The sequence below is a fragment of the Rosa chinensis genome, chromosome 3 (genome assembly GCF_002994745.2).
Source record: "Rosa chinensis cultivar Old Blush chromosome 3, RchiOBHm-V2, whole genome shotgun sequence".
Classification (NCBI taxonomy): Eukaryota; Viridiplantae; Streptophyta; class Magnoliopsida; order Rosales; family Rosaceae; genus Rosa; species Rosa chinensis.
In genome coordinates, this window is record NC_037090.1 from 31,193,500 (window position 1) to 31,206,621 (window position 13,122).

Below are 13,122 nucleotides of genomic sequence, written 5' to 3' on the forward strand. Positions count from 1 at the left end.
TATGCATTGTAATCCTATATATAAAGAGGCCCCTATTATCAATGAGAACACACAACAATTCTCTCTCAAATATCGTTTCTCTAAAACATTATCCTTTTTTTTTTGGGTTGAAAATTAGTTTTAATTATCCTTGAACCTTAATGGAATGAAGCGTAAACTATTAATACACTAGCTAAATCTAATTGATACAAATCTTTTCAAGGTCCTCTTACCTTATTGATCGATGTATGCCCATAATGGCATTGTACCCATGCCATATGCGCATATTTATGGTTCTTTGCTGGTATGCTAAATCGAAGTAACATGTATTATTATTATTTTTTTAAAAGAAGTAGCAAATATTTTTTTTCCTATATTTATTGTTCATCTCAAATCCCAAAATTATTCAACATAATTTAAGGGTCTTTCAATTTCTGCATTTAGTGCAAAAAAATATATTAAACTTTAATTTTCTTATACTTATATGTTTTGAAGAAAATGTTATTTATTTTTATTTTTGGTAAAAGATTGTGTTATTCCTAGAGGATGACTAAAAATGAGTTTAATTTTTTAGTTAATACCAATTTGACCTTCCTAAGTGAGATTTTTGGCTACGGCACCACTGAAGGTATAACACACGAAATTCTTTGAAGATGATGTTCAAAACTTGATGTGGACGGCACGTAGAACTAATTTTTGTTTCATTTGATTATAGAAAATTGAATTGATAATAGAATAGGGTGGTTCTAGTTGGACCTCTAAATTTGCTATTTGGACTTCTCATACTTAGTACACCTCTAATTTACTTTTTAGAATACTTGAAAAGTTAAGTAGACCTGCTTATTTTTACCAAAACACCCTTGAACATGAGATACAACAATCTGTCACTCTACTTTTTATCTCTACCTTCAACCATGAGAAGAAGAATGAATCAAAATCACATAATATTGCTATCTTATGATTATGTCTCTCCTCCACCAAAATTAATCAGAGGTTCTCGATCTTTATATGTTGCTGGAATCCTTTTGAATTTGCTAAAAGAAGGATTTCAAGGGTTTTGGGTTGGAAGATCAAGTAATTACTATATCATAATATTCAATGAATTGAAAGCGACACTACTAACAATCTATAGCCCTAAGTCCAAACACTTGGGACTATGCTTGTTAGGTTTTCTTTCGAGCACTAATGAGTATAGTTTTACTCGGTCTATTACTACGTCCTAGGTTATCGTAGTAATAGGCTTGCTTTCGTAAGTGAGCAGTGCTAGATGTATAATGAATGGTCTAGTCCCTCTGTACCATGTGGTACCCCCACAACCTCTTGTCTATCTGTCAATGGTAGCGCAGGGATATGTAATGGTCATTCTGGCCTGAGATTTATGATAACAATCATTTAACGATTGATTCAAAAAAAAAAAAAATATTCAATGAATTTAGTTTAAGGAAATTCCAAATCAGATTGTTTTGAATTTATTTTTGTATTAAATTATGTGCTATGTATAGAAATTATTATTTTTACTTAATTATTTTAGGTAAATTGCAAAACTACATGGCAATATAAGGAAATTCCAGAATAAATAAATAAAATTATATTTACTTATTTAGGGATGTAAGAATAGTATTTTTTTTGTCCCTCCATTTTTCTCTGTTTGTCATTATTTGTCTTTTTATATCAGTTAATAAAGTCTATTAATAATTGAAAAAAGTTAGAGGTCCAAATATCAAATTTGGAGGTCTAACTAGAACCACCCAATAGAATATACAAGACTAGGAAAAGATGTTTCACTTTAATAATGATTTTCTACTTTGATTTATCACTTAAACGTTAATCGTAAACGTAAGTAGGGTTGTCAATGGGTCGTGTCGGCTGGGTTCATGTCGGGTCAAGGTGTATGTCGTGTCACAAGAGACAAACCCGAACCCAACCCATTTATTAATCGTGTCGAAAATTTAAACTCAAACTCAACCTATTTATTAAACGGATTACCCATTTCCAACCCGCTTAACCCCTTTAATAAATAGGTCGTGTCGTGTTGGACAAAATGACCCATTTAAGGGTTAACACTGCGACCCATTGAACTAAAAACATGCATAAATTGATTAAATTCACTAAAAATTTCATAAGATGAAGAATATAAATAATTAAATCCAATAATGATGAAGCAAAATATTTCAAATTGTCCAATCCTAGGATCAAATACTCCCAACGTCCAAAATTTCAAGAAGACGTATAGCATAATTGGGTTATATGGGTCCACTTCGTGTTGGCGGGTTGACCCGTGGCCGACCCGTTTATTAAATGGGTCATGACGGGTTGACCCGCTGCCGACCCGCTTTTTAATTGTGCGGGATCAACCCGCTTTATTTCGTGCGGGTTTCGAGTTGTGTTATCGGGTCGTGTCGAAATTGACAGCCCTAAACGTAAGTACGTTTTCTAATCTCTCTCTTCCCCATTGCACTGCTCAATCCATTAATTTACAAAAATTTGAATCTGAATATTACGATTTATGAGTTAATTGAAATTACAAGCTGTTAATATGTTCATGAATAGTAGCTCATAATAGTAATGGAAACTCATTAAAACTCATAGTAATTCACGTAGAGGAGTTATACGGATTCAAATTTGCTCACCATTTTTATTTTGTGGTGATATTACCACCCAATTAAAACTTTCCACGTCACGTAAAATTAATTTAATACTTAAGATTTATTTGTTTAATAAAACATCATGATTAACTATAATTATGTTTTATAATAAATGAAGGTTTTATATTGAGTGGTGGTATCACCACCAAAGTATTGGTGGTGAGCAAATTTGAATCCGGAGTTAATACACAATACATGAATGGCTTTTGCGGGTACTTGATCTCTACTTCATTTGGGCAAAACATTTCAAAGTTTGACCTGTATATTCTCAAGTCAAAGTTTCTATTTATATCATATTCATATTCATATTCATTACCGAAGTGACGGTTTTTGTAAATTAATATTCTGATGGATCTCTATATGCATGGCCTTCGTTTGCTATAAATAGCACAGACTGTGCATACCTGTTGCACCAAATCAGATAGAACCAATTGATCTAGCTCGAAAATGGCCAAGTACCCTTCAAACCCTCTGCTTCTTGTGGCTCTAATTTGTGCTTTTGCAGCTGCAGGAATCAACAGTCTTGATCAAAATGGTATTTGCAAATCATTGGTGGAGACACAAGGCTATACTTGCCAAGACCATCAAGTAATTCATGAACTGTCGCAAAATGATCCTTAATTAATTCCACTTTTATCAGTTTCCTTCACTCTACTTCTTTTTCTCTCCACGTATATGAGTTGTATATGAGTTGCACGTAAGAGAGAGTATTAGTTTGATATACATTGTTAACTCATTTAGTTACAAGTTAAGTTTTATCATGAAAATTATGATGGAATATTTCAGGTAACGACAGAAGATGGTTACATCCTCGGATTGCAGAGGATTCCATCTGGACGTTCCAGTAACAATTCGACCGCTCAGAAGCTGCCTGTTTTATTACAACATGGACTTACGATGGTTCGTACCTTATTATATGTTTGAACTACATATTTGAGAGCTTGCAGTACAACATGTTGCATGTAAATGTCACACATTGACCGATTGAGAAACATTGTGTGCGGTAATAGGATGCTGCAGCATGGCTAATCAATCCTCCAGATCAAGCTTTGGCGTTTATCTTAGCCGACAAGGGGTTTGATGTATGGCTTGCTAATGCTCGAGGAACGCAGGCTAGCCGTGGACACCAATCACTTAGTACTAATGATCCGGTAAATACTTTGCTTTTACAAATGGCAATGATCAGCATTCTAATCATTCACTAATGATATTGACATTATCACCTATGGATCCTGTAGACTTATTGGGAATGGACATGGGATCAATTGGCTGCTTATGATCTTCCTGCTTTCTTTAATTATGTGAACAATCAAACAGGACAGAAAGTACACTATGTTGGCCATTCACTGGTAAGTATTCAGTTTTTTAATTTAAAAAAAAAAAAATTATGTAAAAGGGATGACTGAGGTTTGATGTATTTGAATTATAGGGAACATTGTCAGTATTAGCTGCCTTGTCACAACAAAAGCTGAGTAACACACTAAGATCAGCTGCTTTACTTAGCCCGGTTGCTTATCTGGGTCAGATCACCACAATGTTGGGAAAAATTTCTGCTCAATCACATTCTGCTGATGTAACACTACTCTATATATTGACTCAACTTACAAATTTTGTAATTAGTCGAATATGTATTCTGAAATTTATTGATGAATTTACTAGAATCTGATCTGTTTCCTTCAACAGGGACTCTACGCCTCTGGTATCCGCGAATATCCTCCTCAAGGGTGAGAATGATAACAATGTTAACCAATTTTGCTTCCGTAGAAGGTCATTAGTTTGCATGAAATATATTACCTAATTCAGTTTGGTACATTTTCATAATCTTTTCTCCAAATCCCAACAGGGTAGCTGGACAGAACTTGGAGACATTTCTCTGCTCACAACCGGGTGTGGACTGCTCCAATTTTATGGCGGCTGTAACCGGTAATCCTAATGTTAAGCCTTTTCTCATAAGTCATAACCAAAGTAACTGCTGTACCTTTCATTTTTTGTTGATTGACCTGCATTTTTCTTTTTTGTGTTCCATTCTATAGGTCCTAATTGCTGCATAACTCCAACAAGTTCAAATCTTATCTTTCAGCATATACCACAGTCCACTTCCACAAAAAATATGGTGCATTTGTCTGAAAGTAAGTCTTTCATGTCCTAGGTTCTGAGCTACGTACTACTAATTGCTACAAAATTTCAATTTTTGATTTGTGTTTATGGATTTTGGACAGTGATCAGGAGAGGAACAATAACAATGTTTGATTACAATTTTCCGGCCATTAACATGCAACACTACAATCAGCTTACTCCTCCGGTGTACAACATGGCAAGCATTCTGAAAGACGTTCCTCTTTTCTTGGGCTATGGAGGGAGAGATGCACTTTCGGACGTCAATGATGTGAAGGCTTTGCTTAATGACCTTAGTGATCATGACAAGGACAAGCTTGTGGAACAATACGTGGAGGAGTATGCTCATATGGATTTCATTATGGGTGGGAATGCCAATCAAAAAGTCTACGATCCTCTGCTCACTTTCTTCGGGCAGCATTGAGCGTCTTGACTCCTTAATTTGTAGTCTCTAGATCTTCCTTCTGTCTTGCATTTATCAATTTTAGAGACTTTTTTTTTTCCTTTAGTAGTAGTAATAGCTAGATATGCATATTTTCATAATAGCTTTCTCATTGTGTATTACTTTGATTTCTTGGGAATAAAACTAGCTAGGCCTTGTCACAATGCTGGATTGTTTCATCACTAATAGTAAGTGATATATAGCTACAAAACAAAGGACAAAAATGTGAAAGAACAGTAAATTTTCAAATGCTACCAGGTAGCCTCAGAATGTTAAATATGAAGAACAAAGAAGAATTAACAAAATAGATCGAAATCATGTTTTTATTGATGAGCACCATGATCGATGAAAATATAAGAATTAACATTAATTCTAACATGATATGAAATCAAATAGAACAAATAGGCCGGCTACCTTAATGAAGAGACCAATAGGCTCTACTTTCTATGTTCTCAAACATAGATGTTTGGTCTAAGAGCAAAATGATTCTGGGCTGCAGTAAGAGCTGCTATAAATGGATCATCAGCATAATCGTTTCCCTTATGATGACTCTTTAAGCTTTTCGATGGAAAGAAAAGATCCTCACAGCAAATAGCAGAAGTCGATGAAGCTGCATTAACTCAATGATCAATAAGGTTCCTCCTAACTGAGGATCTGAACATTCTTTTCATCTTGCTGAACAAGTTGATGAGCTTCTCCATCCTCATAGGCTTATTTGCGTTGTTGCTCATAATGTATTTTAAGACCAACTGCTTGTTTCTATTTATACAGAGGGGATCGAGATGGAAGAATATGTTAAACAGCTCTCCAACAGAATGCTGGCATCACATGTATTTTGTGTAAGCTTATCAAGATAGAGCTAGCTTGTATCTATGAAACTAGCTTAAACATTTCCTTTTTTCTGTTATTCATAAATGAATATTGAGAAGCTCCACTGGCCTTGTCCTTTTCTTGATTTAGAACCGATTGTAGCTATAGCTTTGAGAATGTTACGTCTAGTCTGTTGAGAGACTAGAGATTTTTGGTTTCTTAGATCACCTCAAACAAACAAATATACATAAATACTTTTTTCGTCGAGAAGACTTCAAACTACAAAAATTGATAGTTTGTAAAGTCCCACTTTTATTCTCAAAGTAGAGAATTAAAACATTTATTTTGGTTTGGTAGGACTCTGCTCCACCTTTCATCATTTCACACTGTAATAGAGACCAATCGGGTCTTCCGAACTTCCGTTTTTGTTAGTTCCATATTTGCTTTTTTTGGTTTATTTGGGAAGTTTTGGTTTTGATCCCCCTCTATACTCTTGTTTTCTTTTTCTTAATATAAGAGAATAGGAAGGATATGTTCCTTGCCTGTCCAAGCCTTTACCAAAAAAAGAATTGTAACATTTGGCTTGCGTGAGAGTACATGAATTTCTCCACCGTTACATTCTTCTCATGAATTCATTAGGTTCTTGACATGCTTCTCATGAATTTCTTTACCGCAGAACACATCTATTTTAGAATGCCAAGATCCCCAGCCAACTGTCAGGAAAGAAAAGAATTCAATTCGTTTGAAAAACAGTTAAGAAAATGAAATAAAAAGAGTGAAACACCCTCTCCATACAACGTAACCGTTGAGAGTTGTTGTGTTTTTAATTTTCTTTATATATTTATTTTTTTAAGACTATATATTGTGACATAAATCTTTTAGGAATACATCCGAAATAATAACATGAGCCTCCCCTATATCCAGAGTACAACACCATTAGCTTCTCAATAACAGTATATCCTATACTTATATAGTCAATTTTTTGACCTAGCCGCTCTTGTGCTAGGGTTACTTTCTTGAGCAAGAAAGCAACATCTATCATCTATGGATTTGGATGTGCTTAGCTAGAATTGCAGAGGAATCTGCAACGATGCCACAACCAGGGCTTTGAAGGATCTATGTTCTCAAAATCGTCCACTGTTAACGTTAGAGATTGAGTGGGATCTCTAGTTAGCTTTAGAGAGAGAGAGAGAGAGAGGGAGATTGACACAAGATGTATAGTGGTTCGCTTCCCGCCTTAGCGGGAAACTACGTCCACTTGAATGTTTAACTAGTGTGTCGAGCCTTGCGGCCCAAGTGCATTACAAAGTGTGTAATGGAGTTGGATCCATGTTTAAGTGGGAGGAGGCATTCCTTTTATAGGTGAAGGAAGCCATCTCCTTTACATTTTCTTAGATGTGGGACAAGCAAACAACTATTCTAGTATAGAAATGCATATTGTGGAGGCAACCTGGCAAGGCCGGAAAGGTGGCTTCCCGGCGGCGGATTTGCGACTTCCGGATACCGTAGCGTAGCTTGAATATAGGGCTACAAGATGCAAGTAGCGGTTGGGCCTCAGCATGGCTTGTGGGTGTCCCAAAGAGGGTGTTAATTATGCTTGGTGAGATAGCAAACTAGTCATGCTAGTAGGTATCTACAAGTCCCCGAAATCCCCAAGTAAGAGGAGCTTCTTGGTTGGGGAGTTATACACATGATGTCACCAAGCATAAGTAACCGGGCGGTACGGAGCCCCTACAAGTCCCCGAACTCCGTAAGCAAGAAGGGACTCATTAACCTGCACAACAAAGGCAAAAACAGGCATACGTAGAATGCTCGTTGCATTGGGCAACAAATGTGAGTTGCATTGATATGCGTTGGCATATATGAGCGTAATAGTGCGCATATGGTCGTGTGAGCAAATGAATTGCATATGATAAATGCGTGACGCGCGCAAGGAGACGAACGAGGTCGAGTTTGACGGGGTTATGCTCGCGAGATGCAAGTTGTATGAGCGCCGCGGAGGTATGCATTTGTAACTCATGAATGATGATCGCGTGTACGGTTTGTGTTTGTTTGGTTGTCTCTCGTATTAATGGAACGCAAAAAGAATTTGATTTGCCGCGGTCGGTAAACGACAAATGGTAGAAAAATTCAATGTTCCATTAACGTGTGGTGTGTCGAGTAGACATGAGCGTAAAGCTCGATGATTGCCGGGAAGGCATGAGCGGAAAGCTCGTGAGCGGGAAACTCGGGGTTGCCGGGAAGGCATGAGCGGGGAGCTCGTGGGTTGCCGGGAAGGCATGAGTGGAAGCTCGGGGTGCCGGGAAGGCATGAGCGGGAAGCTCGTGGGTTGCCGGGAAGGCATGAGCGGGAAGCTCGTGGGTTGCCGGGAAGGCATGAGCGGAAGCTCGGGGTGCGGGGAAGGCATGAGCGGGAAGCTCGTGGGTTGCCGGGAAGGCATGAGCGGATGCTCGAGGTGCCGGGGAGGCATGAGCGGAAGCTCGGGGTGCCTGGGAGGCATGAGCGGGAAGCTCGTGGGTTGCCGGGAAGGCATGAGCGGGAAGCTCGTGGGTTGCCGGGAAGGCATGAGCGGGAAGCTCAAGGGTTGCCGGGAAGGCATGAGCGGAAGCTCGTGGGTTGCCAGGAAGGCATGAGCGGAAGCTCGTGGGTTGCCGGGAAGGCATGAGCGGAAGCTCGTGGGTTGCCGGGAAGGCATGAGCGGAAGCTCAAGGGTGCCGCGAAGGCATGAGCGGAAGCTCGGGGTGCCGGGAAGGCATGAGCGGGAAGCTCGTGGGTTGCCGGGAAGGCATGAGCGGAAGCTCAAGGGTGCCGCGAAGGCTTGAGCGGTAAGCTCGTGAGCGGAAGCTCGTGGTGCCGGGAAGGCGTGAGCGGAAAGCTCGGGGTGCCGGGAAGGCGTGGGCGGTGAGCTCGGGGTGATGCCCTGAGGCATGAGCGTGGCCGCTGCTAATTATGCCGGGCTGTATGTACAAGTCCCCGAAGTCCCCAGTCAAGGAGGGTGTTCTTGCGGGTTGATACCAAAGCGTAGCTTTGTGCCGTATATCAAGCATAATTAGTGCGAGTGCGTTGTCCATCTAGAATTGGTTGGAGCGAACGCTTTTGCCCTTTCGGGTGGGCCCCTGCCAGGCCCTGCGAGGAGTCCCCCACTCCTGGCTATAGACCTCCGGATGGTCGGAAAATTGTTTGATGAGGGGAGCTGCGCGGAGCAGAGGGTGTTGGGTAGCGAGCCCAATCTTTGGTACCCAAGCGTCGGGGTTAACTGCCGGATCAATGGCTGCCGTGGGCTGTGTTAACTAGTCCCTTTGCTATTTCTCGGAGGAGAAACTTGACTGCAATGCCGCGTAGCGGTCATTGTCATTATGAGGCGTTGCCTTACCGTTTGGCGGTTGAATGAAAAATAATAAACACATAGAGCAAGTAATAATATTTTGTTTAAGTGTCGCATGTTTATTTGATTGAGTTGCAATTAAGTAGTGGCATGGCATATGTGTATAGCATGTACTTGTAATGTGGATGCTAATATCATTTTTGCATTTTTTGTAGATATGCCAAAGGATCATTGAGATCGGTAAGTGAAGCATGGCATATCTAGCATGTGAGACCTAGAAAGTGTTGCCAAATCTACGAAATGTTGTAGGCATGCTTAAAAGTTATGGAAGCATGTAAAGATATATCAAGTGTGATATTCTATAAGCATGCTTAAAAGTAGTGAAAGCATGTAACGGCTCTAATTGCGAAAGCGTAAGAGATAAGACATAGTAACTTATCTTATGCCGATTTGGAGGCTAGCGGAGTTGGCCGATCATGACGGTCCATTGCGTGTGGCGGATAAAGCATTTCGATAATGCACGTCAACTCGTAGTTGCGGTTGAATGCTCAATAGAAATAGTTAAATTTCCTCGAAACAAAATAGATGATTAATATGTAAATTTGTAAAATCAACACCAATATCTTGCACATGTACTTTGATAAAAATAAACCGTGTATATGCAATGTGGTAGTTGACTACAAACCTGTTGACTATATAAACCGAATGGTGGCATGTGCAGTATAGTAGATTAATTTGAGAAATAGTATATGACATGAATTATGGTTCTTGTGTAATACACAACATGCATGTGCATAAATATATAATAGTGAGGCTTAGTTTCACTTAGGAGTATAGCAGATCATGGCATTTGATCATGCTTACGTGTATTGATCTGTACATGGCATTTGAATATATTATATTAAAGTATCATTGATAATATATAGTAAAATACAAAGTTGTCAGATGTATAGTGGCACTAGAGTAGCATATATGGTTTGGGATATGTTGCCGGTCTCAATCATATAGAGTAGACCCAAGGACCAAAATATCGAGTTTCGAGGAAATATCGATGGTCCCGGAAACGGAAATTTCGACGGAAATATCGATGATATATCGATTTAGGTAAATAATCAAGAAAAATGATGGAAATTTGAGGAAAAACATGGAAATTTTAAGTGAAACTTTAGAAGATTTTTATTTGATCAATTATGTACTCTATTTTAGATGAAAATGTTGAACCAAGATTACTAAATAATGAGTTAGAGTAATTTAAAGTGAATATTGATACATCGAGTTACTGACAATTCTTAAAATATGATTTAATAATATTTATTATTATGAAACTTATTGTCTTAATACTTCACTACTCCTCTACATAAATAATGAGTTTACTAAAATAATAATTAAGAATCAATATTCAGTATTAACATACCTAATTTTTGTCATATAAAATTAGGAACACAAGAAATATTTGGAGCATAAAAATGAAGTTGCGGAAGATAATGAGTTTAATGAAAATATTTTTATTTATAAAGCAAAATTTTTGAAACGTTTAAATTTAGAATGGTCGGTAAATTTAATATTTTGCAAGGTGTTTTTAGACTTGTGATCCTATATATATTTAAAGTTGGTACATACTCACCAATTCAAGTTTCAGCTGGGATGGTTGATATGCATGGGTTTTTCCCTCTCTACCAAGGTTCGAATCTCAGGGTGTCAAATTGGCTTTTTGCTCAGTTCAAAACCAATTTGGGCCCAAGTTTGGCTGTTGGGCCACATGCAAATGGCAAAATATCGAGGATTTCGCGATAATTTCGGAAATATCGCGAAATATCCAAAATTTCGCACGAAATTTTCTAGGTATATCGCGATAATATCGGGAGGTTAAAAAAACGAAAATTTCGCCGAAATATCGGCGAAATTATCGAATTTTAAGACCTTGAGTAGACCACGTATTGAAATTGTGGATGTGTGCTGCAATACTTGTACTCCTGCACGTGTATCTTTATCAGGTTTTGATAAGAGGTATCGAACACGTGGTGTCCAAAGCTCCAATATATATATATATATATATATATATATATATATATATATCGGTGTGCACGATGTAGTGAGCAAGATAGGTGTTTGTAAACTAGAAGTCTGGAACTTCTAACAATTTGCTGGCATGCTTAGATAATTGACAGCATGTAGATATTTGAGATAGTTATTTAACTTATCTGTTTATTGAAGCTTTGCAGCGCAATTTCCTTGCGAAGGCTAGAAGGAGAGTGGAGTGGGTTTGCAACGCTGAGTGGAGTGGAGTGGGTTTCCAGATCTGTAATTCATTGTAATCGGTGATCTTGCTTTCCTTTTATTTCTTGCTTGTTGAGAACGCAGCAGAGTTCATGATGTCATGCACAACAAGGACAGAGAGCTCCTGGCCTTGCAAAGGTAAGTGGGATGACGGCAGTGGAGATCCGAGTTTTGCGGCAGGAGCTCAGCGGGGCCTGGAGCTCAGCGGAGGAAGTACCGCTGAAGGAGAGTTGAGCTGGCAGCGGTGCCTAGCTGCTGTGGAGCTTTGCTGGCGGAGGTGATGACCAGCGGAGGTCACCTAGCGGAGTGGTGGCGCTGAGGTAATGAGTTGTGGCTGGCGGATATTAGCGGGAGAAGCGCCGCTGATGGGGCTCTAGCGGAGCAGTTGAGGCTAGCTGAGCTGGCGGTGTTGGCTTGGCCTGGAAGTAGCTGCTAGGCGCTGGCGCTGGTAGCCGATTGCTTGACGAGCGCTGGTGTTACCGCTGACCGAGAGCGGCGGTGCCGCTGAAGAAGTGTGGCGGTGGAGCCTTTCCGGCGGTGAAGCTCAGCGGAGCCTGCTGTGAGCGGGGTTTGTCCGCAAAGCTTTTGGTCAAGAGAGCTCTTGGTTGGTCAGCGGAGGCACGATGAAGGTGTGATGAAGTTTCACGGGCCGCCATCTATCAAAAGTTGGAGGAAGCTCCTGGCGGTGGTGATAGTCAGCGGAGGTCGACTTGCGAGTGTAGTCCGGCTAGCGGAGGTCGACTTGCGAGTGTAGTCCGGCTAGCGGAGGTCATGAGGTCAGCGGAACCCTTCTTGGGCGGATGGTGCTTGGAGCTCAGCGGAGGAGGATGCCGGCGGGGGGGGGCCTGACGGAGCGGAGATGGTGCCAGCGGAGTGCACTGGTGGGGTTGGCGGATGTCTTTCCGGCGGAGGATGACTCGGTCTGCGGAGAAGCTGTGGAGGTTGCTTCTGCTGGGAGTAGCTGGCGGCAAATGGAGTTTTGGTCCAGCGGTAGCTCCCGGCGGGGCAGCAGTGGTGGCTAGCCGTTTGTTTTGCCGCTGGGTGTGGTCGGCGGAGAAGCCTTGGCTAGCTGTGGTGGTCAGCGGAGAAGGCCCTCCAAGGCCGGCTGGTGACCTGCGGATCGGAGCCTTGTGCTCGCTTGGAGCTCGAGAGCTCAGCGGAGCCATGCTCAGCGGAAGAAAAGTGTCAGCGGAAGTGGAATTTGTGCCAGCGATTGGTGGCTCTGGCCAGCGGTAGCGGAGCTGTGCTCGGCGGTCGGCGACGTCGTGCCCAGCGGAGGAGGATCATGGGCGCCAGATGCAATGAAGAAGAAGGTGGGTGTAACTGCAAAAAAGAAGGCAGAGTGGCCATAGTAGATCTCTGGGTGTCCAGAGAGAATTGGCTCCCAAAATTTTTTTTTTTTTTTTTTGTGGTTGGCGTTGACCAACGATGGTCGTCGTTGACCAAGCAAGCTCTGCGTTGACTATAGTTGACCAGCCCTTTGGTGGGCGTTGACCGACCCATATGTTGGAGTTTTGATCAGTTTTTGC

At 40.6% G+C, this 13,122-nt stretch overlaps 1 protein-coding gene across 1 annotated transcript; it reads left to right on the forward strand.

The window, feature by feature from the left end:
• The first annotated feature begins 3,071 nt into the window (after positions 1 to 3,071).
• LOC112194437 (triacylglycerol lipase 2) lies at positions 3,072 to 5,163 on the forward strand. The gene is made up of 9 exons (XM_024334678.1): positions 3,072 to 3,212; positions 3,411 to 3,524; positions 3,635 to 3,775; positions 3,863 to 3,973; positions 4,054 to 4,197; positions 4,308 to 4,348; positions 4,468 to 4,547; positions 4,658 to 4,753; positions 4,844 to 5,163. The coding sequence occupies exons 1-9, from the start codon at positions 3,072 to 3,074 to the stop codon at positions 5,161 to 5,163; spliced, it is 1,188 nt and encodes a 395-aa protein (XP_024190446.1).
• The last annotated feature ends 7,959 nt before the right edge of the window (positions 5,164 to 13,122 follow it).

Excerpts from the sequence above, each read along its gene's own strand:
- LOC112194437 (XM_024334678.1), top strand. The coding sequence starts at position 3,072 with ATGGCCAAGTACCCTTCAAACCCTCTGCTTCTTGTGGCTCTAATTTGT. Across the intron at positions 3,213-3,410 it reads ATACTTGCCAAGACCATCAA|GTAACGACAGAAGATGGTTA; the intron begins GTAATTCATGAA and ends GGAATATTTCAG. Across the intron at positions 4,198-4,307 it reads CTCAATCACATTCTGCTGAT|GGACTCTACGCCTCTGGTAT; the intron begins GTAACACTACTC and ends TTCCTTCAACAG.